Source organism: Lampris incognitus, chromosome 8 (genome assembly GCF_029633865.1).
Source record: "Lampris incognitus isolate fLamInc1 chromosome 8, fLamInc1.hap2, whole genome shotgun sequence".
Taxonomy (NCBI): Eukaryota; Metazoa; Chordata; class Actinopteri; order Lampriformes; family Lampridae; genus Lampris; species Lampris incognitus.
Genome location: NC_079218.1, coordinates 12,498,017 through 12,524,192, shown reverse-complemented (window position 1 = coordinate 12,524,192; position 26,176 = coordinate 12,498,017). Strand labels below are relative to the sequence as shown.

At 44.6% G+C, this 26,176-nt stretch overlaps 1 protein-coding gene across 2 annotated transcripts; it reads right to left on the bottom strand.

Moving 5' to 3' along the window:
• Positions 1-587: 587 nt before the first annotated feature.
• lcp2a (lymphocyte cytosolic protein 2a) lies at positions 588-24,611 on the bottom strand. 2 transcript variants are annotated; one of them, XM_056285121.1, is made up of 23 exons: positions 24,495-24,611; positions 23,848-24,261; positions 20,224-20,286; positions 19,523-19,569; positions 18,272-18,337; positions 18,031-18,059; positions 17,261-17,301; positions 16,793-17,036; positions 13,473-13,570; positions 11,336-11,402; positions 9,962-10,060; positions 9,832-9,857; positions 9,696-9,715; positions 9,257-9,373; positions 8,690-8,797; positions 7,219-7,243; positions 7,121-7,133; positions 3,950-4,049; positions 3,655-3,707; positions 3,037-3,149; positions 1,878-1,952; positions 1,611-1,760; positions 588-1,412 (listed from the first exon to the last, which is right to left on the bottom strand). In XM_056285121.1, the coding sequence occupies exons 2-23, from the start codon at positions 23,923-23,925 to the stop codon at positions 1,278-1,280; spliced, it is 1,767 nt and encodes a 588-aa protein (XP_056141096.1). In that variant the 5' UTR covers positions 23,926-24,261; positions 24,495-24,611; the 3' UTR covers positions 588-1,277. The 2 variants fall into 2 exon arrangements, with proteins under 2 accessions (XP_056141096.1, XP_056141098.1); XM_056285123.1 differs by having other exon boundaries at positions 9,962-10,051.
• Positions 24,612-26,176: the final 1,565 nt, after the last annotated feature.

Here is a 26,176-nt window from a genome sequence, read left to right as displayed (position 1 = left end):
CGGAGAGGGCTGCAGACTACCACGTGCCTCCTCCGATATATATGTGGAGTCACCAGCTGCTTCTTCACCAGAGGAGGCGCGCTAGTGCAGTGATCAGGACACATACCCACATCCGGCTCTCCACCCGCAGACACGGCCAATTGTGTCTGCAGGAGCGCCCGCCCAACCAGCGATCCCCGTGTTGGTAGGTAACAGAATAGACCGCTACGCTACCCGGACGCCCCCTATATTTAGTAATTTGATGGCCATTGGCTTTACCTGTGGAGACAGTGAACCGCGTGTGGACTCTTAAGAAACAGTTTTCACACATGTTGTGTGATTAATCATGTGTCCTCAGAACAATGGTGCGATGAGGATGATGAAGGCTTTAGGGGGAGGGGGGGTTCGACGGGGGAATAACCAGAGAGAGGGTCATCATCATTTAACAGACAGGGGACGCCGGGCCTCCTCTGGGCTGCCAGCACATATTGCAACCACCCGGACCCCCCCCCCCCATATGCAGATTTCTTAAGATCGGTAAAGGTCAGACGTGATGGTTTCTCCACTGGGTTTCTACTTAGAGACTCAACAGAGAACCGGTGTTTCTGACAAACGAAGAGATTTTAATGACCGTTCAGAATAAAAAACTGGCGGCATCAGACACGTTTACACTCAGATAGTTGTGAGAAGCGTTGTGGGCTGAAAGAACCTGAGGAGAACAGGAAATACATCTTAAAAGTACAGATGAACCATCGCCTGCAGTAGCGAGTTACTTGGTCTATACAGAAAATTACCTTTTAAAGTGGAACATGCTCAAATTAACACAATCAGCTCTCCAAGAATTAATTTACTCCTTCGGATCAGTATCCAAGCAGAACATCGTCTGTGTACATTTATGAATTCGGTACTCAATGTTGGACCTTGGACAAGATCTTCACTGCCTTGTGAAGTATTTTTTTAGAAGCAGCAAACAAATACCATGTATCATGAAGGAACCTCTTACATCTTGTATATAATGAAAATCAGCTGATATGGCAAAAAAAAAAAAATCTTCAGAGACTCCTTTTTTTGGACAGTAGTTTGAACACACGTTATTTTCAGTTAGGTTCCTGGTGCCTCACTGAGTGACTCACACGGACATGATTCTGAAGAGCCGGTTGTTTTTAATTCCTGTTTCCCCCCCCGGTGGTGACTGAGTCGCTGGGTTCATCCTTATTCAGATACTGCTCTGGGTTCGACAGTGACTGGTTGGTTTTGTGACTGGGCCGAGTCCATTTCCATCCCAGTTAAGATTGGTTTTATCCCAGCCGGAAGCCGGCCGGCTCGGACAGGAGACACTGATTCTGCTGGACCAAGCTTCGGTTTTTGGCGTCGATGAGGAGGAGAGGAGAGCGAGAGTAGTGACTGATGATGTCACGGACTGTTGGAAACGTCTGCACACACACACACACACACACACACTCTCAGAGTGCAAAAAAGTACTTCGTTCTAACCAATTTCGACATAATGTCGAGCAAATAATCAAAATATGAAGGTATATATAAATATAGCAAATACAGTAAAAATATAATGCTATGGAGGTATGAATCAATAAATTGAGGCCTCTTAAGGAAGTAGGACCAGCACGTCACCTCTTGGACCTTGAGCCCGGTGCCCAGCATGTACTGGTAGTTATGGTATTTGATTTGGATGTTGTAGACTTTGACCTGGTACAGAACCATCAGGGTGAAGGGCTGGTTGGGCATCTGCTTGGTGCTGTCCCGCACCAGATACGCCCCATCCTGAAGACAGCAAGAGGGGTCACAGAGAAGTATTGGTATTGGTATATATTAGTATTAATGTTAGAATAAGAATTATGTATCAGTATTAGATTGTGTGTGTTTGAATGTGTGTCCGACCTTGTTTACTTGTCTCAGACAGTCCTCTGCCACCTTTCTGGTCACACTGCCCACATACCAACTACGATCCAAGCTCTACACACACACACACACATATGTTTTTAGGCTCTATTCCCAAGCTATCTGCTTTCTTTACAGTGCTGGTTTAAACTTTGGCCTGTACTTTTCTGATCATTCAATAATACTGATGTTAATTGTGATGTTAAATCCCGCGTGCTGATAATTAGCGGGCTGTATATGGAAACTCAGTTCAACTGAACAGTTCACCTGCTTGTCCTCACATATAGAAATGAACTAAACCAAGGTCATAAGACCATGTTAGTGAGTGTTCTGACATCTACAGGGTAAAAACCACGTAAAGGTTAAAAACGTAGCAGGCTGGTCTTGGTACTGTATGATGTAAGCATAGCAAGATAAACACAGCTGCAGATAATAACATGAATAATGGGTCAGTTGGGTGTAGGTGTGATAAAGAACCAGCATTGACAGTACTATTGACACCGTCAGTGCTGGCTCTGTCTGTCTGTGATTCTGTCAGACTGTCTGTGTGTCTGTCAGTCTTTCTGTCTGTGTCTGCCTGTGTCTGTCAGTCAGTCAGTCAGTCAGTGTCTGTCAATCTGTGTGTGTGTCTGTCAGTCAGTCTGTGTGTCTTTCTGTCTGTCAGTCTGTGTGTGTCTGTCAGTCAGTCTGTGTGTTTGTCTGTGTGTCTTTCTGTCTGTCTGTGTCTGTCAGTCTGTGTCTGTCTGTCTGTCTGTCTGTCTGTCTGTGTCAGTCAGTCTGTCTGTCAGTCTGTGTGTGTGTGTGTGTGTGTGTGTGTGTGTCTGTCTGTCTGTCTGTAAGATAATTGCTGTGATTTTCACACATGTTGGCCTTCTTGAAATCATGTTCATGGTGCCTTATTGAAGTTTTAAGCTGATAAAACACCAAACTCAAACCTTTAAATACAAAACACATCAAATGCAGAGTACAGACATCTAACCACAGACGATAGCAACATAAAAAGAGAAAGTAAGATGGTTATGATACAGGGAAAAAAGAAAGAGCTCCGAACAGAATAGCTGGAGATGATAAGACATGGATAAACTCTGTGTGTGTGTGTGTGTGTGTGTGTGTGTGTGTGTGTGTGTGTGTGTGTGTGTGTGTGTGTGTGTGTAGGTACCTGTGTGTTTTGGGAATCAGTGAATGAAGGATGGAGGTTTGGTGGAGCTGGTCGGGGGGGAAGTGTTTTCCTGTCTGCTCCAGCCATAGAACTGCTTCTGTGAATACTTAATGCTGTACCACAGCAAAGACAACAAGGTGATGCAGTTTAACCTTTTATTAGTACAAGCACCGTTACTACTACTGATACCACTACAATTCAATTAATACCACTACTACTGCTGATGATACAAATACTGTTACTACTATTACCACTACTGCTACTACTACTGTTACTGGTACCGCTATGATTCAACTGCTGCTGCTGCTGCTACTACTACTACTACTACTACTACTACTGCTACTCTGCTGCTGGTGGTACTACTATTAATGCTGCTAATACCAGTACCTCTGCTACTACTACTACAACTGCTGCTGCTACTACTACTACTACTACAACTGCTGCTGCTGCTACTACTACTACTACTGCTGCTGCTGCTATTACTACTGCTGCTGCTGCTACAATTACTACTACTATACTGCTGCTACTGATAATAATAATAATAATAAAACCTAAAAGAACAGAAATCTTGGTCCAGAAAGCAGGGGATGATTCACATCTTTATTCATATATTCTTACCAGACTGCAGCTTTTGGGGCAAGGAGCCACCAGCAGGAATACTTGGCGACAGACTGCCCAAAAGAAAACACAGAGATTACTATAAAGTTTATATTTGTATGTTAGAAAGACTGATGGATTTGTCTTTAAGGTGAATCAAGTGGGCCTAAAACTGAGCCTGGGGGTACTCCTTAACTGATTATTTACGTCTATGTGTGAATGTTAATGTGATTCTATTTTGATCCTGATCCTTCAGGTTTCCAATAACAGGTATCCTCGGTAAAAATAAAAAAATTGAAGACATGTGTGTGTCTACCTGTCAGTGTATCGTGGCGAGGATCCAGATGCTACAGGGCGGGGGAGCAGACCCTTGCTTTGAAGGGGGAAAGTGTTGTGCCTTGGGATATTACCTGGGGCTGAAGGCATATTGATATATTATATCATTATGCATGTTCAATAATCCAGGTAAGAAAATCAAAGAAAGCTGAATCAGTTTATCTGGACACAACGTTTATTGAGAGAAACATTTCATCACTCATCCAAGTGACCTGTTCAGTCTAAACTGACAGCAGGTATCCCCACCCTTATAAACAATACAGTGGCATAACGACCGAAACAACGATCCGTTTCATATGCAAATAGGCATGACCATTGACTAGTTTCAATAGCCATGTGTACTATTCACAGAGAATTTGGGAATGTTTGCAATCACATTGTAAGATGGTGACAGATGTACTCTTAGCCCCCCCCCCCGGCTCAGGGATGGTGTTCCCTCTTCACATAGGTGGCCTCTTTAATGCCTCATTCAAACCAGCGTTCCTCCCTATCAAGGATGTGCACATCCTCATCCTTGAAAGAGTGGCCACTGGCCTGTAGATGGTGTAGACTGCAGAGTTGTGGCCTGACATGTTAGCTCTCCTGTGTTGTGCCATCCTCTTGGCCAGTGTCTGTTTGGTTTCCTCGATGTACAAGTCATGGCAATCCTCCTGGCACATAACAGCATATATTGCTCTGTTTGTGCCAGGGCGCCTGATCCTTGGGGGAGACCTATTTCTGGTGCAGAGTGTTTTGGGGGTTTGAAAGCAACTGAGATGCAGTGTTTTGTAAATATGTGTCTCAACTTTTCTGACACTCCTGCCACATATGGAATCACCACTGGTTTACGCTTAGGCAGTTGTTGCCCTCTCTTCGATTGGCTGGTGCACTGTTTGGGCATCTTCCTGGCTTTGACAAACGCCCAGTTAGGATAACCACACTTAATCAGGGTCTGTTTAATGTGGGATTTCTCCCCTTTCCCAGCTGCTGTACTGGTGGGGACATTGTCAGCTTGGTGGTACAGCATCTTGATGACTCCTAGTTTGTGCTCCAGTGGATGAATAGAGTCAAACCTCAAGTACTGATCAGTATGTGTTGGTTTACGGCAAACATCAACAATGTACCCCATCACCAATTGCAATTTCCCAGCCTAAGGGCCCAGACACACCAAACCAACGCCAGACAACTAGCAGTGACGAAGGCTGACTGTTGCATCGCCTCACGTCGCCTGCGTCTGAGTCAAAAAGTAGCACCTGAACAAACCGCAAAGACTACAGCCAACGGCTAACTAGCATGTATGTTCTGCGCCTGCGTGAGAGGAAATAACTCTCCATACCAGCAGGTGGCGGTAGTTTGTATTTCAAAATTTGAAACCGGAGCGTTTGCTTACCATTTTCGCTCAACACTCGCTCAAAATCTTTTCCACTTCCCCTATATACAAGTTGGCCACTATAGGTGAGACTGGGGTACCCATAGCACACCCACGCTTCTGCATGTAGTACTGCCCCCTGTATGTGAAGTACGTGGACTGAAGACAGCTTCAGGAGCAGACACACTTGGTCAGTGTTAAGGGTGGTCCTATTGCTAAGGGTGCTTTGTTTTGTAATTTCATACAGCGTTTGTCAAAGCCAGGACGCTTTGACAAACGCTGGGTCTATTGGGAGAAGGATGCTGAATAGGGAGCTGCCAGGGAAGAGGAAAAGAGGAAGGCCAAAGAGTAGGTTTATGGATGTGGTGAGGGAGGACATGCAGGTGGCTGGTGTGACAGAGGAAGATGCAGAAGACAGGAAGAAATGGAAACAGATGATCCGCTGTGGCGACCCCTAACGGGGGCATCCAAAAGTAGTAGTAGTAGTAGTTTGTCAAAACCAGGATGCCGCCCAAACAGTGCACCAGTCGATCGAAGAGAGAAGGACAACAGCTGCCTAAGCATAAATCAGTGGTGATTCTGTATGTTGCGGGAATGTTGGAAAAGTTGAGACACGTATTTTCCAAACACCACGTCTCTGTTGCTTTCAAACCCCAAAACATGTTGCGCCAGAAATTGGTCCACCCCAAGGTGTTACAAACAGAGCAATATAGTGTACGCTGTTAAGTGCCAGGAGGATTGCCGTGATTTGTACAATGGGGTAACCAACAGGCGCTGGCCAAGAGGATGGCACAACACAGAAGAGCTAATGTGTCAGGCCAGGACTCTACAGTCTACACCCGGGATGGGCAACATGATCCAGAAAGGGCTGGTGTGGGTGTAGGTCTTTGTTCCAACCAAGCAGTTACACACCTGAGTCTACAAATAAAGGTCCTTAGCAAAGACTATTGGCTGATTAATAGAATCAGGTGTGTAACTGCTTGGTTGGAACAAAGACCTGCACCCCCACCGGCCCTTTCTGGATCATGTTGCCCATCCCTGGTCTACACCCATCTACAGGCCAGTGGCCACTCTTTCAAGAATGAGGATGTGCACATCCTTGATAGGGAGGGACGCTGGTTTGAATGGGGGAGTCAAAGAGGCCATCTATGTGAAGAGGGAATGACCATCCCTAAACCGAGGGGGGGCTAAGAGTACATCTGTCACCATCTCACCATACTGTGATTGCAAACATTCCCCAATCCTCTGTGAATAGTACACATGGCCATCGAAAGTCTAGTTAGTGGTCACACCCATATTTGCTGAGAAACTGGTCGTTGTTTTCGGTTATTATGCAACAGTATTTAAATAGGGTGGGAAAATGTGCAGTCAGTTTAGACTGAAGAGGTCACTTAGATGAGTGATGACATGTTTCTGTCAATACACGTTGTGTCCAGATGAACTGACTCAACTTTCTTAGATAACATTATAATGGTTTTGAAATCCGTTGCCGCGGGTGCTCAGATAAAAAGATGCAAACGCCTCTGTGACAGAGGATGAAACAGAGGAAAAGGAAGAGGAAGAAACAGAAAGAGAGACACACACACAAAGAAAAGGCTCAAGATAGACAGAGAACTAGAGAGGAAAATGAAAAATAGAAGTGGAAAAAAAGAACGGCAGATAGAAAAAGATAAGCACACTGCAAGAAAATAAGAATGTGTGAATTAGAGAAAGCAATAGTGTGTGTGTGTGTTAGACAGAGAAAGTGTGTTGTAGAAGGGAAAGACAGTCTACATGTTAGAGAGAGAGAGAGAGAGACCTTACCTTCATCATGTGTCTGTTGGCAGAAGAGAGGGACATGTAAGTCAGTCCAGCTGATGTGATGGTGTCCTACTGTTTGCTGTCAGATCAGTAAAACTTACCTCATTCCTCACCTCAGGCACGAATCTGTCAAACAACACAATGACACAACCCCCCTCACATTAGTGGTACATTAACTCGATAATGGGAGCTGCCACCTGTGTAGTATTGTCATGTTGAAATACAGTTGTTGTGGTACATTACTTTTTTTTTCTCTTAGGATCCCCCTCCCCCTTCTCCCTAATTGTACTTGGCCAATTACCCCCACTCTTCCAAGCCGTCCTGGTCGCTGCTCCACCCCCTCTGCTGATCCGGGGAGGGCTGCAGACTACCACATGCCTCCTCCGATACACGTGGAGTCGCCAGCCACTTCTTTTCACCTGACAGTGAGGAGTTTCACCAGGGGGACATAGTGCGTGGGAGGATCATGATATTCCCCCCAGTTCCACCTCCCCCCCGAAACGGCGCCCCGACCGACCAGAGGAGGCGCTAGTGCAGCGACGAGGACACACACCTACATCTGGCTTCCCACCAGCAGACAGGGCCAATTGTGTCTGTAGAGACGCCCGACCAAGCCGGGGGTAACACGGGGATTTGAACCGGTGATCCCTGTGTTGGTGTAGGCAACAGTATAGACCGCCACGCCACCCAGATGCCCCGTTGTGGTACATTTCTAATGCTGTGTTATTATGAAAACTCTTTGATCTCTTTTGGGAATGTTCCTCATATCTTAGTAAAGACGGGCTACACCTGAACCGACTGGGTTCACGGATGTTTAACTGCAAACATTCTCCACAGTGTCTCAGCTGTTCCAGAATGACTGATCACTGAAAACCCCTGCGCCACTGTGGACACAGATGTGGTCACTTCCTCTCTGCCCACAGCTTCCTCAAGCGCTGACACCCCCTACATGTCTGGATTGTGTCTCTCAGTGGCTCCCGCTGAGAGACACGGTGTTGCCTCAACAAATATTAGTTGTTCATCTCCTAAGAATTTTACTGTTTTCATGAATTTTATAGTTTTAAGCCTGGTGATGTATGCTCTAGTATAAATGTAATGGCCACTAGACCAAATGCATGCCTGCCTCGTCTGAAAAACAGACCTAACGGCACTGTCAAGAACAATCTTCTATACATCAAATCACAACTATCTGAAACTGCTGATAAAAACATAGCCCATATGGCATTAAAATTAAATATGGCTGTTTTTAATGTGAGGGTATTATCCAACAAGGCATTTGGTATAAATGACTGTTGGGATAGGCTCCAGCATCCCCGCGACCCTGAGAGCAGGACAAGCGGTTTGGATAATGGATGGATGGATGGACCTTATTGCTGACAATGAGCTGGACTGTCTATTTCTCACTGAGACTTGGTTGGATGTGGATGCACCAGCAACCCTTAAAGAAGCATGTCGCACAAATGATGTGTTTTACCATTTCCACAGAGAAGGTAAGAAAGGTGGGGGAACAGCTGCAATACTCACTGAAACTCTAAAGGGTGGAGATGTTGGATGGTGTTGATGTCGACTGACCTGTTAGGAGCAGAGGAGTTGCTCCTGTTGACAGAGGGGGACGGGAGGGGAGGAGGAGGCTTGCTGTTCCAACTGGGAGGTTCTGGCTTCCTGTCATCCATCTGGGGCCTGGACACACACACACACACACACACACACACACACAACTAAAGAACAATACACTACACCACACTACATAGTACACAACACTATGCCATATCACATCACACTACACTACACTACACTACACTATACGACACTACACACTATATCACATTACACCACATCATAATGCATGATACCTACACTACACTATACAAATACTACAATACACTACATTAAACTGCACATCAGTACACTACACTATAATACACCATGTCACACCACATCACATCACACTAAACTATGCTACACTCCATCTACAAAATAGTGTTGCACTATATTGCACTAAACCTATACACTATACCACAACGAAATAGACTAAAAAAATCCCCAAAATGAAATGAAATAAAAGTGCGAGTTTGTATTTATGTGTGTATGTTTTGTCTGTGTGTGTGTGTGTGTGTGTGTGTGTATGTATGTACTGACATGTTGGGGGGAATCCGGGCAGAGGAGTTGCTCCTGTTGACAGAGGAGGACGGGAGGGGAGGAGGAGGCTTGCTGTTCCAACTGGCAGGTTCTGGCAACCTCTCATCTAACTGGGGCCTGGGAGACACACACACACACACACACACACACACACACACACACACACACACACACACACACACACACACACACACACACACACACACACACACACACACACACAAAAGCAGGGTACTGATCAGAACATCATGTTAGAGATGCCATTTATTTACACAAGTATTCCTGCTGGTGGCTCCTTACCCCAAAAGCTGCAGTCTGGTAAGAATATACACACACACACACACACACACACACACACACGTGTATTGATATCCACTCAGTAGTGTGTGTGTGTGTGTGTGTGTGTGTGTGTGTGTGTGTGTGTGTGTGTGAAACCCACCTCCACGGCTGCGAGGCCATCTGCAAAAGGCAGCGAGAGAAACAGCGGTTAGTTTAACCCCTCAGCCGCTCATTGCTGTGTCTAAAGGACACCATCACTCTTCAAAGGTTAATTGAATTAGTGAAAGTCAGTTTACCTTGTCTGTTTTAGTGAACTGGTTTCCTGTCGAGACATGAGAAACTGTTACCAACAGCATCACATTGAAAGAAAGAAAGAACTAAGGCACAAATGTCAGTGATGACAGACAAACAGGTGGGGTTGTGTACCTGGCATGGGAGACTGGTTGGGTCCTCGGTCTCCTCGGTTTGGTTTTTTATTCCGGAACACTTGTGGTGGTGCGGAAGGTTTTGGACCCACTACACCCACTCACACACACACACACACACCCACACCCACCCACACACTTATAAACACGTTTGCTTTGTAACATATATTCAACTTTGCATAACTTCATAATATGTTTCTTGCATTATGTGACAGTAATTGTCTTTGTTTGATGGCTGGGAGAGCTGATGCTGGATAGGCTGGGAGAGCTTGGTCTGCTCATCCTGTGGGCCCAGGGGACCACGGCCCTGCCTGGAGCTGTGCCCGAAGAGGTAACGCCAACGGCGGTCTGACAGGATGCGGAAGTGGGGCAGGCTAAGCTAACTGCTAGCCCATGCAACCTGTCAGTTCTGAACACCGATGGCGGTCTGGCGGCGGCCTCGCCTAGCCTTGACTGTGTTTTTAGTGTCGTCGTGTGGAGTGTGGGGAGGTGTGTCGAAGGTGTCTGGCTGGGAGAGCTGGCGTTGGATCGGCTGAGGGAACTTGGTCTGCTGCGTCCTGTGGGCCCAAGGACCATGGCCCTGACTGGAGCTTTGCCCGAAGAGGAAACGCAGAGGGCGGTCTGACAGGATGTGGAAGCGGGGCAGGCTAAGCTAACCGCTAGCCCATTCAGACCGGCAGTTCCGACAGTCATCCTGGCTGGTGTTCATTCTCCTGGACAGGGATTTTTTTTTTTTTAGTTTAGATATATGTGTTAGTTTGGATATATGTGTTCTTGTAGTTTTATGATATGTGCTTTTGTCTTTGCGTTGCACTGCTGTGGGCTGAATGAAACGAAACGACAAATAAAGTGTTTCTGAGTGTGTAATTCATTTTTCACAGGAATGATGCAGATTATTCAAGCCAAGAGGGAAACGTGTCAGCTTTCGCTAGCTGGCTAATTTTCAACCCTCGTCCTTGCGGCCTGATATCAATCGGCAGAAATCGTAATTAAAAACAAGCTAATATGCAGACAGGCGTAATGCTGCTGTCACAATGGCAAGTGCGTGAAAGCCAGTCAAGAAAGCAGCTGAGCAACAGCCCCTGTCAACGGTTTAACGCCTGACATTTTCGTGGTCAAATTATAAACACGTCACAGGTACACAATAAAAGCCCGTATTTCACATCGATATAGATCCAAAGATTCGACCTCGTCTCAGTCGTTGGAAAACATGCTGTTTACCCACATCGTTCTCACTTCCTTCTGTTCCCCCAAAATGTCACTGTGGTCGTGTCTGCATTTGGAAGTCAAGACCAAAGACACAAGTGGAGTGGGTGTGAAGTGTGTAAAAAAAAAACACCAAAGAAAACCCTGACCTTTCAGGGGACCAACTCACCCTTTGCTGGGGGTCTCCCTCCGAAGTGGGGGGAATGATCTCGTCTCAGTGGGGAGGGCTCCACTGGCTGCATGCACGTGCACGTGCGCGTGCACACACACACACACACACACACACACACACACACACACACACACACACACACACACACACACACACACACACACAAGGTCAGTGCACGGACCCGTCATGAGTTTGCTTTCTGACTGGAGTGACCAAACGCTACAATGTTACAGCATTACAATGTAACAACGTTACAATGTTGCAATTTCATTTAGCAGATTCTTTTATCCAAAGCGATGTACATCTGAGAGTTGATACAACACAAACAAGGGTCCAGTAAGGAGACAGCAACGCGAGTAAGTGCCAAAAATCCAAACACCCCGTATTTCAGTCCATTTTCAGGTATCCCAACATAAGGCTTTTGCTCACCAAGTTCTGAATTTTTCATCCAAAAAATTTTTGCGCGCCCTCACGGTTTTTTCAATTAAGTTTACACACCAACTCCTAAAATGTCGTCCGTCGTAAATGTTTTCAGAACAGTTTTGATTTTCCGTGTTTTTTCCGCATCTGCTCATAAGATGAGCCACAATGATGGATTAAAAAGAAAATGCATTCGAAAAATTCAGTTTTAGAGCGTTTAGGCCCTTAATATGGAAAAAAAAAAGATTTGGTCCTGTTTTTCAATTGGCCTGACTTTGATCCCTTTCCTATGAGATGGGCGATTCTTAAATGATTCTTAAAACGAGGTGATGAGCTACTCCTGTGTGATTTAAGACTGTCGGACTCGATCGGATATACCGTTTTTGCAGTGTAGCTAACTGTTGTAGCCTACTCACTGTGTTGAAATAGGAAATGTCTAAAAAGTGAGCGTTCGGCTTCACTGAAGAAAAGGAAATTCATCTTTATTAAAGGTGATCTCTTGTTTTCAGATGCGAGTAAAGTGGCATCCTACCAGACTGCTTATATTACCATTAAGAAGTTTTAGTTTGCCGGTAAAAAATAAAATTTGTTGTCACCTGGCTATTTGAGTATTTACATTCTGCTCTCCTAAAACCAGTGTCAGGTGTGTGTGTGTGTGTGTGTGTATGTGTGTGTGTGTGTGTGTGTGTGTGTGTGTGTGTGTGTGTGTGTGTGTCTTCTCCGTGGATTGACACCTTGTCATGGTGGAGAAGCTTGTGTGGTCCTGAGATCCAGGGGTGAAAATCTGATATCAACTTTGGAGGGGACAATTACATGAAAATTTCTCAAGTGCAATTCCTGAGGGGGACGCCAAAAGTAGTGCTGTACATCAGGGGTGAAATATTGGGGGGGGATATATCACATTTTTCCCAGGATGAGGGGGTCGTGTCCCCCCTGGGACTTCCGCCTATGCTGAGATCCCGAGAGCAGTGCCGTCTGGAGCTATGCCCCTGGTAGGGTCACCCATGGTGGTAAGGTCAAGGGGGAGGTTCCTGAAAAGTACAATCCAACCAAGACCTCAACAGTGGAACAGACAGAGGATGACGGCTGACTTCAGGGAAGCGTCACAACGGCTGGTAAGGCGGATGAAGGCTGCAGCAGAAATGGGCCCCCAGTCATCTTGGACTCCATGACAATGGATCCTGGCCCAGATCTGTCGAGGACTGTGTGGTGGCCGTCTGTGCACCAGTCTCCCCATGTTAAACAAAGTCACGCACAGGCGAGCTCCATAAAGGAAATCCACCCTAACATCCCGGTTTAAGTCTTATGGCAACCGGCAAGTGGCGACGGGGAGATCTGGAAGCCCCTAGTCATGAGCCGGCACATCAGGCGTTGGGTGCTAGATTCAGTCACTTGGCTCTTGGAACGAGGTAGAAAGAGCCCTTCAGTAGCTGCACCCAAGACTGAGCAGCCCTCTTTAGGATCCACTCTGCTCACCCCACTTGGGGAAGGGGTTAGAAAAAGTGCCCTAAAAGTAGCTTACTGCAAAACTCCTGACTGGATTACCGCATCCAGAGGGGGATCACCACATGCGGCCAGAAACATAGAAATATGAACTTTGGAGCCTGGAATGTGTGCACACTGACGGATGGTGCAACCAGTGGCAGACCAGAGAGGAGAACCGCAATCATTTCTAGAGAACTAAACATTCAGGTCCACATAGAGAAACCCTTACCTGTGGCTGCTGGGCCGGCTCGGGGCTGGAGAAGGCTGGAGGACGAGGGGTCAGAGTGGGGGGCGGGCCTCTGCAATAGACACGGTTGTTCCTGTTATCTACACACACACACACGCACGCACGCACGCATGCACACACACACACACACACAAAAGCAGGGTACTGATCAGAACATCATGTTAGAGATGCCATTTATTTAATATGGAGCCTCACTCATTATGGCTTTTTCCAGACAACATCGCTGTCCACACACACACACACACACACACACACACACACACACACACACACACACACACACACACACACACACACACACACATCTGCACAGGCCCGCTTCCACACCCTAGAGACAGCCCATTATTCAGTTATTTAGAAAATCGTTAATGTGCAAAAACACAGATGATATGGGTCACAGTTCATATTCTTCATATGACTTCATTCTAAGTTTCCATTGTAGACACACTGATATTATAAACTGGAAGTGGTAACCAATAACTCTGAGTGGATTACAGACCAGGCAAGTAGGGCAAATGCCCAGGGGCCCAGTCCACCAGGGGCCCCAAAATGAAGTGGCGGTCCTGAACCGGTACAGGCATGCAAAGTGCCTTATATACACACTATTGTTGGAGTCCACTCTCTCGTCCACTGAAGCTGCAGCTGACAGGACTGTGCAGCAGTAGTCCCGCCGAAACACATCATCAGCAGTCCAACCAACTACCCTCCTGAAGGTCTACTCGTGCTCTGTTAGAGGGATAACCATCCAACGCTTGCTAAAGCTATACATCTCCATAGACCTTTAAAATGTGATGTAAGTTTCATGTCCAAATAAGGGATTACAGATCCAGGCCTGTTTCAGTCCAATGGGTGTAACATGATTCCCTTTAACTATGTCCAATGCTAATATTGAGCAGCGGGCAGCCGCCGTGCAGTGCATGGGGACCAACTCCAGTTATTTCCATTGCCTCGGTCAAGGGCACAGGTTAGTGTTGGTATTAACCCTAACATGCATGTTTCTTCTTGATGGTGGGGGAAACCGGAGCACCTGGAGAAACTCCACCACAGACAAGAGGAGAACATGCAAACTCCACACAGAGGACGACCTGGGATGACCCCCAAGGTTGGATGACCCAGGGGTTCGAACCCAGGACCTCCTTGCTGTGAGGCAACAGCGCTAACCACTGCACCACCGTGCCGCCTTATGCCTTTCCAGATTGGTTGAGGTGGATTATGATTGGTTTTGAATATTCATTAAGAAATTGCAAGCAATTATCAGCATTGCATAACCTGAATTTGCATGCCCATAGCCCAGTGACACTAACATTCGCACCAGTATTTGAGAAAAAGGTACCACAAAAAGTGGCAGAAGCTGCACACCAGATTAAAACAAGATAAGGGTTAAAAAAGACATCACCTCATGTTCACTGTTTTTTTTTTAGGCCGGGCTAACGTGTTTCAGCTATAACAGCCTTCATCAGAGCATGTCCAGTGCATGCATAGTCAGGTTAAATACAGCCAATGTGCAACTAATTACAAAAATCTGCCCCACCAGCTGGGCAGGGGAGGTACAAAAGTGCAGAGGGTCAAATTAAAAACATCACAAGTCACTACAGTCAGTGATCATAATCGATATTGATCGATCATAAATCATAATCACATAGGATAAGCAGATTATGGACAAGATTTCATATAAGTGGCCACAAATACAGCAGAACATACACAGCAAAACACAATAGATGGGTCCATCAAAAAGTCAAATCACCTTTTTAGTCAGCCAGTCTTAGAGCGCCATTATCGCGGGCATACCCGGACACATACAGATAGATGTAATACAGAGCAATATGTGTTGGTAGGCCGATTTATAAGAAAGGTTTGAATGTGAAGTCATCATTTAGGCCTTGTGGCTCCATCGTATTTAGTTTCTCTATCCAAAACATTTCTCTTCGTGTTAACAATTTGGGCAGGTTTACGCCACGGGGGCAGTTCACTTGATCCAATAGTAAGGATGATGCAGACCCATGTACGGTTCGCTTCAATTTAATGCTTTGTATTGCATAGTCAAGGCTGCCTGTGTGTATGGCAGTTTTATGCTCAGTTATCCTCGTTTTAAGGCATTGTTTTATCTGACCAACATATGATTTCCCACAGGGGCAAATAATCCACATTAGTGGAATTGCAATCGATGGACTGCGTGTACTTGAATTTACGACCGATGCAGGGTTGCATTAAGTGTTTGCAGATGACAGCGTTGTTGCATTGGGCACATCTCCTGATTTGTAGTTCCTTGTATTGAGAGCCAATTGGAGTGATCAGCTGTGTCTGTAGGGATGCCTGACCAAGCCGGAGGTAACATGGGGATTCGAACCGGCGGTCCCCATGTTGGTAGGCAACGGAATAGACCACTACGCTACCCGGACGCCCCTTAGATAAGTTTTCTAAACAAATTCTTTGAATCCATGGAACGAACCGAACAGGCCTGCCTTGTTGCACAATCCAACTGCTTGCTGAAGTTTCCCATCGTAGCTTGCCAGGCTAGCTCAGGTGCTTCTCATCGATGTTGTATTCCAATTTTCTGTGTCGGGTTTCAGCAAGTCTGTTTTTCCAAGGCTAATCCTGTAGGGGGCCACGTGTTTGATTGTCTGAGGACCTACTTTGCGTTACCCAGACCCACAGTCTGCAAGAATTTAAAGTATACTTATTTTCCTCTACAAGTGCTGCTCCAGAGAGCCTTCCCTGGTTAGAACACTTGTAGACTGAATTGCGCTGCATTTTATTCAGGCTCTGTCTCCATTAGATTAGCCTTTTTGTTATTTAACCAACTCTGGCAATGTTACTCCTTTATTCTTTTATGTTTCAATTTCTTTTTTAAATGTTCTTTCTTTATCTTATTACATTTTAGCTTTTATTTTATTCTGTATTTCTTATTCAGCATCTTCTCGTGCCTTATGTAAAGCCTGCTGAATCCCCTTTGTGTATTAAATGTGCTGAATAAAATCTTGCCTTATTGCTCATAGGGACGGAGACTTTGAAAACAACAACACACACAGAGCTGAAAGTACTTATTCCAGTTTATACCAGCAGTCCACATCTGGTGAGTTAGATTACAGGTCTGCTGATGCAAAACCCACCTCACCCTGTATCACCAGTCTTCTACTGCTGCTCACCGGCACACACTCCGAACAACCAATGTCTAGTCTGGCTCTGCTGGATCAATAGGGAAGCAAATGCCTTGCTCAAGGGCACCAATGTGTTTTGTTTTTTTTGCCACCTTGTGGTTTTTGCCTACGAGCCCACTAATCTAAAGATCTCTGGAGACTTACCTATATAGTCGCTCTCTCCAATGGGCAGCGTGGGACACAGTTTGTGAGTGAGGTCCTCCGTTGGCTCAGAGGGAGGAGGCTCGTAATCGTTGTCAAAGGCATCATTTTCTGCCATGGGACCCTCGGAAGGAGACTCGTAATCATTGTCACTGTCTTGGTTCTCTCTCTCGTGGTCTTCCGTAGGAGACTCATAATCTCCCATGCTCCCTTCATCGTCCGGGTTCTCATAGTCATCATCACTGTCCTGGTGAACAGAGAGGGGGGGGGGGGTGAGATGGAGAGAGCTGGAGCACAGATAAACAGAGAGAAATGTACAGAACAACAGGCTGATACACAGGGACACAGGCATATATCGAGGAGTAGATTTGAAGAAAGACAAAGAGACAGAGACAGATAGATAGAGAAGGGAGAAAGACAGGCAGAAAGACAAAGAGACAGATAGACAGGAAGATAGAGCAGCAGACGTACAAATTCATCTTCATCCCAGCCTTGGTCATCAACAGGCGTGTCTGTGAAGCAGAGGCAAACAGCTGTGAGTTAAAATGACCGGTGGGAGAACACAATTATGAAAGCACCAGTCTACTAACAAACTTATTATTGGCTTTGGCCCTTTGTAAGATTTGATCTTATCTATTTAGACAAAAAAAGACAGTATGTGATAACAAAACACAAGCTTCATATGGATTTTGAGCATCAGAAAGCTTTCTTGGTATCTAACAGAACAAAAATCCAAAAAGCTTTTTTTTTTTTCATCTGCAAATGAAACTCTTCAAGAACCTCAAGATTTAAACATCATCCCACATTTGGATGGTCAACTAAAGTGGTGACCGGATTGCTTCAAAAGTGTAACGCTGCTTTGTCAGAGTATTTCTTATTCAGGTAGAGTCCAGCGGTGGTCCCGTGTCCAAAACCTCTAAAACGAAACCACTGAGTAAATCGATATCATAACCGGCATGCACGGTGCCAAAAACTGCAAAAATAAATCAAACTTCAAGATTGTTTTTATAGCGTTCAAAATATAGACCAAGCTGTTTTATTTGGAAAAATATCTGACTTGCGATACAAACTGAAATTGTACTGCATGTGATTCAGGATAATTGTTCTGAAACTGAAAAGAAAGGCAGTGATGAGACCCCATACCACGCAGCCTTATGGTTACAGAAGACCATAGATGACCCATTTCACTAGCTAAATTAATTTCATGTACTTATGAATGTAAATACTGAAGCTTTCCCTACCTGGTTGAACATACTTGGGAACCGTGGGTCTGGAATAGTGAAGGTGTGGGGGGTGTGGAGGAAGAGAGATAGAGTTATACAAATAGAAGAGGAAGATAGACAGAAAGAGAAAAACAACAAACTCTCTCTCACTCACTGACAAAGAAACAAGAATCAGGTGAACAGAGACACAAAGAAAGAAATCGAACCAGCGGGTGGATGTTTAATGTAAGTCAGAATGAAAATGAAAAGACGCTCATACTTTTTACCGAAGAAGCCTCTTCTTTCTTCTTTCTTATTGATCTCAGTGCAGAGCTTAGAGATCATACTGAGGAGAGAAAGACGGAAATGGCAACAGAAGAGGCAAAAGAGGGCGAGAGGGATGGAGAAGGGGTGAAAGAGAAATACAAATTAAACTAGTTCAAATTAAATTGAAATGACGACACAGCTCTTAACATCTTTTAACCTTTGACACTCCGTTGGCCCATAACGGCTGCTTGCTTGCTGTGCAAGATGTTGACAGGCAGACTTTAAACGCCTCCACCAGAGTCGCTGTAGATCACATGACATGTTTGAGGCCGTGTGATTTATTGGACGCGTTTTTGTCGATGACTAACAGGAAGTGGTGCCGCTTGGAAGTTTTTATATCAGACTCACTCGCTACCACCACCCCCCCCCACCCCCACTGCCCTGTTAACTTTACTGTATGACGGGGCAGTGTTTGTCCGGTCCCATGTCTGCCCTTGTGGTGGTGCCGGGCAGGCTGAAGAACCTCATAATAACCCCGTCACTTTCACCACACACACTTCTTTATTTCTTTATGCGTGAGAGAGGAGGAAGGTGGCATTGAGCACCAGCAAACACAGAGCTCCTCCCCGCTGGCTTAGTAGTTTGCTAAAAACTGGAGCAAAGCCAAATGTATTTTGTGAAATGCTTGTTTGGTCATTTCTTTAAATATGTTGTCAGGTTTATTTATCAGTTTCCTTGTCTGTATAGTTCTTTATTTACTCGAGATAATATGAATTGAGCTCTTTAACCTTTTACTTTGGCCTGAACAGATCTGATAGACAACCTCTGTTTCTTCAGCTCGCTCGCTCGCTCACGCTATCTCTCTGTTCCTTATTCTTCTTTGTGGCTTCATGTCTTCCTGTTCCTCGGTCCATTTCTCCTCCTCCCCCTCCTCCTCCTCCACTGTTTCTCCATCACATCCTCTACAACTCAACGTCAGGCCAACGGTCTTCTCTCTGTTGCTCTTTTTTTCCCCCTGTTTCCATCTCTCAGTTTGTTTCGTTGACTTTACCTTTTCTATCTCTACTTGTTCATTTTCATCTACGTTCTCGCGTTTCGTCTTGTCTCCTTCCTCATCCTATGTCCCACCTTTTCCTCTTCTTAGCTGTTCACTGTTCTTTCCCTCCCTCTCTGGTTTTCGATAAATGAATCAAATGTCAGAAGAGGTGGGACTTTTTTCTTTCTCTCTGTTTAGTGTCAAACTATGCAGATGGTTGCTACTCACGGAGCGTGGATTTTGGGGAACTTCTGCAGGGCGTTTTCATTCATATTCTGCAAACAGCAGAAGAAATAAAAATAAATATCATGTCACAGTTCATATTACGGCTTCTACCATAGTACAGTAATGATTATATAACTTTGAAACACATTATTCTTTTTAAATGCTGCCAAAATAATACTCCGTTTAATACTGCAAAGAGCACCAGTACAACAGTCCTGTTCCATTTAAGCCCTTAAATGTCAGTATGACAGCAGCAGCACCATTATCATTCGGTATACGGTTGATCTGCCTGTGTTTGTTCTGTTTTACTGTGAAAACCATAATAACATAAAAAAACAATTTTTTTGGGGTTATTTGTTTCTTAGAAATACTGAACGGAGATCTGAATAAATAACACAAAAGATTACAAGCTCCCCAGTTACTGACAAAGACGGCATTGCAAGCTATGGAAGAGATTGAATGTGTCTTTAATCCATCAGATTGCTTCGCTGAAAGTCCTTGCTGATTATATGGATATGAATGATGATTATGGATAAAATCCCGTGAAATTATCTGACTACAAGAGAGCTTGCTCCATGGTCCTGCCACGTAGCTGTTGGTTGGGGCCTCCCAACGCCATCTGATCTTTCAGGGCCATCTCAAGGTACAGCATTTCTACACAACACTAGCAAAACATTGAGAAAGTGGCACGGCTCCACACTCACCAGAAATCCGAGTCCGTTTATAGAATTATTCAACACCACTTTATCACAACCAGGCAAGCTCATCTGACAGACAGAGAGAGAGAGAGAGAGAGAGAGAGAGAGAGAGAGAGAGAGAGAGAGAGAGAGAGAGAGAGAGAGAGAGAGAGAGAGAGAGAGAGAGAGGAGAGAGAGAGAGAGAGAGAGAGAGAGAGAGAGAGAGAGTGAAAATAATTAAAGAGAATTAATCATGATTGGCAACATTATCTCACTATATGTGTTATAGAGGTTAGAGCAAGCCCGTCGGGTCCCGACACGCTGAGTTGATTTGGCTCGGGCTCATTCAACTTCTTTCCTTTCATTGTGCCCATATACATGCAGAGCACACATCGGCCACTGTATGAAATATTGTTGCATTAATTATATCAATTATATTATACATACGTTACATATGCATGTACACGTGCATTACATGTGACAATCAACCATGCTGTGTGTGTGTGGGTTTGTATGTATCAGACAGAATGCGGGTCAGAGAGGGCTTAAAGTGATATTGGTGCATCTCGGGTCGGGCTCATGCTGAAAAATTGCAGACTTTATCGGGCTGGGGCCGGGCTAGCAGGAGTTTTTGGCCTGTGCAGGGCTCTAATAGGGGTAACACTCCATTAGCAGCCATGATAATGAAGTCTTCCATTTGTCTCTTAAAATGGTGCTGAATTAGTGTGACCTCATTGGTTCGATAATCTGTGAATGCAAAATTGACTTCTTGGTTTATGATAGGCTGCATTGCTAAAAAAAGCAGATATCAACACCACATACAGCAATATAAGAAAATGCGAATAACAATGTTACATTATACAGCGGTTTTTAATGTTGTTATTTGTATTTTCTCATGCAATGCAGCCTATCAGCAAACCAGGAAGTAGGTTTTCTTCTTTTTTTTTTAACAAGTCACTTTTTAATCCTTAAATCCTTAACGGAACAATCATTTTCAAAATCACCAGGAAGTAGGTTTTCACATTTACAGATTGTCTGCCAGTGACATCACTAGCGGACACAATTTCGGCAGTGTCATGGCACATGTTCTGTGGCCTTCAAAAGCATATTATTAATTTATTTATTTATCTGTTTGTTTATTTATTTATTTTTCAATTCCCCCCCCTTTCCCCCCAATTGTATCTGGCCAAATACCCTGATCTTTTTCAGCTGTCCCGGTTGCTGCTCCACCCCCTCTCTGCCGATTCGAAGCATGGTGAAAGATAAGATAAGAGAGATAAGAAAAAGATTAACCTAAGATAAATTAGTGATTACTATAGTAGTTTTGGTGGTTCTTGTATATATATATATATATATAGTGAATATAATAATGCATTAATCTGTTCAGATCTTTATATTTGCATTTTTGATCTTGACCTCGTGTAGTAGTCCTGTACTGTAGGCTAACGTTAGTTGTTCTAACTAGCTTAACTAGCTAGCTGCTAGTTTAGCTAGCTCCTGTCCTGTCTTACGCAATTTTTGCAAAGAAGAATTGTGATGGTCGCAAACATCGTGGACCAGATCCTATGGGAAATCTTTTCACACTTTCTCCCATGAGGAAAAACTAGGAGTGAAGACACAGGAGAGACCAAAGCCCCCCATCAAGCTGGTGCAGAGAGTGGGCTCGCTAAGTCAGAGTTTTAAGTGTTCTAGGTATGACAAGGTGGAGTGGCTAACGGGGAGTGTGCTAAGAAACCGCTTGTATTGCTGGCCTTGCATGATGGTTAAGTCTGCTGCTGCAGGAGATGGGTGTTCCTCGAAGTTTGCAAGAGATGGATTTGAGGAGCTACGAAATTTTGACAGATCTGTTAAGCTTCATGAAAAATCAAAGGAGCATGTCAGTGCAGCCGTGCAATCAAGTCTGTTGGGAAATGTGAGGATTGATACTCTGATTGATGAAACCAAGCGTCTCCAGCTGGCAAAGCATAACGACACGGGCCGGAGAAACCGTGACATTCTGAAAAGGTTGATTGATTGGGTGTCATTATTGGGTCATCAGGAGCAGGCATTTAGGGGGCATGATGAGAGTGAAAAGTCCGATAATAAAGGAAACTACAGAGAGATGGTAGAAGTGTTTTCCCGCTATGATGGTGTTCTGGCTGCTCATTTGAAAAAAATATATAATGGGGGGGGGGGGGGTGGTTGGGTGGTTGCTTCACCAGAAACTTTGGTCAGCAGCCGCCACTGGTCTCTAGGGACGCCCGACCAAGTCGGAAGTAACATGGGGATTTGAACTGGCGATCCCCGTGTTGGTAGGCAACAGAATACATCGCTACACCCCCCCGACGCACTAATATGTGCTTGTTAACTTGTGGAAAGCTTTCAGTTGAACGGGTCTCCCAAAGAAATAGGATGGGAACCCCTACCCCAGGCAGGGTTGAGCTTGAATGTGTGTGGCCCCGGGAACTATATTCTTTTGGCCCTCAAATCAGCCCTCCATTCGCCATCTATGAGGAAGGCTTGTTAAGGGTTTATCCCAAGGTTTTATAAGAAACCTGGTATTACCAGGAGGACAAACAGCTTCACTGTGCCTGTCTTCCTGTGGAGGGCCTCGGTCAAAAGAAGTAAATAAAACAAAATTAAAAATGTAAAGCTTTATAATGAGTAGCTGTTAATAGTGATTCATTAATGAGTTTCAGGCCACATAAACCTTTATTTATTTATTTTTTTGGGAGGGGGGGATTTTCCCCCCTTTTTCTCCCCAATTGCCTTATGGTCGCTACTGTACCCCCTCTGCTGATCCGGGGAGGGCTGCAGACCACCACATGCCTCCTCTGATACATGTGGAGTCGTCAGCCACTTCTTTTCACCTGACAGTGAGGAGTTTTACCAGGGGGACGTAATACGTGGGAGGATCACACTATTCCCCCCAGTCCCCCCCCCCAAACAGGCGCCCCGACCGACCAGAGGAGGCGGTAGTGCAGCAACCAGGACACACACCCACATCCGGCTTCCCACCCGCAGACACGGCCAATTGTGTCTGTAGGGACGCCCGACCAAGCCGGAGGTAACATAAACGTTTATATCACAACTGGTAACATTAGTAGATGGCTTAAAAATATTATAAACTGTTTTAACAATTTGCTATGTTGGCTCTAGTGTCTTCGTCTAAACTCAACCTCTTCCAAATACCGCCTACCAGACCAGACTGCCCAAACCAAAAGACTGGCTAACCTCAATTTAACCTTCAGATTCAGAAATGTCAGCTTGAGATTCTAAATTAATTTTGTTTTAGATTTCCTGTTTTTTTTTGTTTTTTTTTGTAATGTTAATGTTAACAATCATTCAAAAGTTATAATACAGTTGTTAATACTTCCGGAACTGTCTGATAGTATGTTGTAAAAGCATACAAGTGCCCTATCACTCATTTATTAATCACTTTTTACAGCATTCATATCAATTATCTTATAGATAGATAGATAGATAGATAGATAGATAGATAGATAGATAGATAGATAGATAGATAGATAGATAGATAGATAGATAGATAGATAGATAGATAGATAGATATCGTCTTATTACATAAATCATCATTATAAAGAGTGACAAAAAAAGAAAACGTTAAAACATCCTCCAGAAGTGATGGTAAATGACTCAAAGTGAAGGTCTTACCCTTCTGAGGTACTCAGCCAGGGTTTGAGGGCTCCATCCGATCACCTCCGCCTTGGGAGGTATTCGCTCTGAACTCATCCTGCTCTCCTCTGTCGTCTGTCCGACACTCTGGAGGAGTCAGTTCACGCAGGGATCCGTTGGAATAAGATCCTGATTAAAGTCCTGGAGCTGCATTCCAAAAGGAGGCTTCACCCATCAGACAGCAGCCACACCTCAGCTCTCACAAGCGAAAGTAAGAGAAATGTGATGATGATGATGATGGATGATGGATACGGCGACAGTGCAAACTCTCCACGTTAACTGAAGGTTCAGTTTAGTGTCTCAAATCTCCAGAGCTGAGATTCAACAGTTCTCCCAGGAAGTCCAAGACGAAGTCGACACAGACAGACAGCTTCAGATCACTCCTGAAAACCACTGCACGAGGGAAAACAAATGAAACTGGTAAAGTTGAATAAAATGAAACGTAGTATGTTTTTTAAACCTCTTGAGCACTCGAGGGCCCATAAGTATGTTTCGGTACCTTGATTTACTTAAAGAGAAGTGGAAGTAAACAGTTTTAAGTGAAGTCAGACTAAACCAGGTCAAATGGGGTGAAGCAAGGGACAAGTGTAAATATCAGAGAAGAAAACGTCTTCTTTCTTTCTTACCTCGGCCTGCATGTGTGTGCCTCTCTCTCTCTCTCTCTCTCTCGCTCACTCTCACTACACCCCAAGACGCTTCTTGCAAAAACGTCCTCGTTAAAGAGGAAGTGAGAAGCGTAGCTGTGCTGAGAAGAAGAGTGTAAGAAGGAAGGCAACATCCTCTTCTCTCTCACCACAGAGAGGAGAACAGGCAGGGCAGACGCCCACGAGCTGCAGCTTCACCAATGGAAGAAGAAAAAAAAATAATAAAGTGATGAAGGTGTAATGTTTATGCATGTGATGCTTCTTGTGTTTTAATTTGATGTTGTTTTATTTTATTCACTGGGGGGGCGCTCTTGGTTCAGTTTATTGTAAGTGGTTGTGCCCCCCCCCCCCGGAAATTTAGAATCGTTTTGGATCGTTACGACTGCTGCCTTGGAATTAGATTTAATAACTTTACAGATGGAACAATAAAAGAATTGGGATTATTCTCTCTGGATGAATCAAAGGCAGAATCAATGGCCATGGCAAAATAAATGGAAACTTAAAAAAGAGGTCAGAGGACTTCCTAAAAACACAAGGTCATCAGGACCACCGGTCCAGAGCAGGGGCCTGGGCCTGTGCACACACCCACAGCATAGGCGACCTGTCCAGGGTGTCTCCCCGCCCCTGCTGCCCAATGACTGCTGGAATAGGCTCCAGCATCCTCCCCGTCCCCATGACCCTGAGCAGGATAAGCGGTTTGGATAATGGATGGATGTGTGTGTGTGTGTACATATATATATATATATATATATATATATATATATATATGTGTGTGTGTGTGTGTGTGTGTGTGTGTGTATATATGTATATATAAAATCCAGTGAGTCAAGTAAATTCTTTATGAGACAACACAAGCCTGTTTCATGCCATAAGCAATCATCAGCTTATTGACAGCTGATGATTGCTTATGGCATGAAACAGGCTTGTGCCGTCTCATAAAAAAATTTACTTGACTCACTGGATTATTTTGCTCCTTATTTGTTGAGCACTTTCCCTACCGTTGAGTGTTTCTTTTAACAAAGTTATATTCAGCTGATTTCCCTCCCCTTCCTCGCTGAAGAGTTTTCGTCACTGGTTTAGTAGAGCAGATACATAGCTAGAAAGAGGGAAGTGCTCCCATAACCGACATAGCACGGGGGAACTGAGGATCACTGTGGCTGCCTGTTCTTAAAGAATTATTACAAAATGCCAAAAAGACTTGAACGCAGTTTGTTTCTACCAACTAATAATACATGACTTAGGCTGAGGTAAACAACATACTATAGTCTGTATTTTAAAACCTGAAAGTACTGATTATGTTCTTTATCATTATCACAAGGAGTTACCTTCTCAGTGCCAGGTTAGCTTCGTGCTTGTCGTTAGCGCTAAACTCTATGGAGGCAATTTGTCCACCATATAATCATATATAATATTTGCTTCCGTTCAACCTTTGACCAGGTATGACCTATACCAGGTTTTACTATAGCCTATGTCGCTTAGATAGATGTTTAAAGTTCATATGTAGCAGAGCAAAGGTAGCGTTATAAAGTGTCTTCTCCATATGAATAAATAAAGGCCTATTGCTAACTTTTAGCTGACAGCAGATGAATGTGTGAGAAACTCACTGAGTGCAGCAGTCTGTACAAAGTGGTTGGAGAAACGGCCTTAGCGGGATATGAGCTAGA

Coding starts and splice junctions, on each gene's coding strand:
- lcp2a (XM_056285121.1), bottom strand. CDS start 23,925: ATGAGTTCAGAGCGAATACCTCCCAAGGCGGAGGTGATCGGATGGAGC. Junction 17,302..18,030: donor TCCCAAGTATGTTCAACCAG/GTAGGGAAAGCT, acceptor TCTGCTTCACAG/ACACGCCTGTTGATGACCAA. Junction 8,798..9,256: donor GCCCGGATTCCCCCCAACAT/GTCAGTACATAC, acceptor GTGTGTGTCCAG/GCCCCAGATGGATGACAGGA.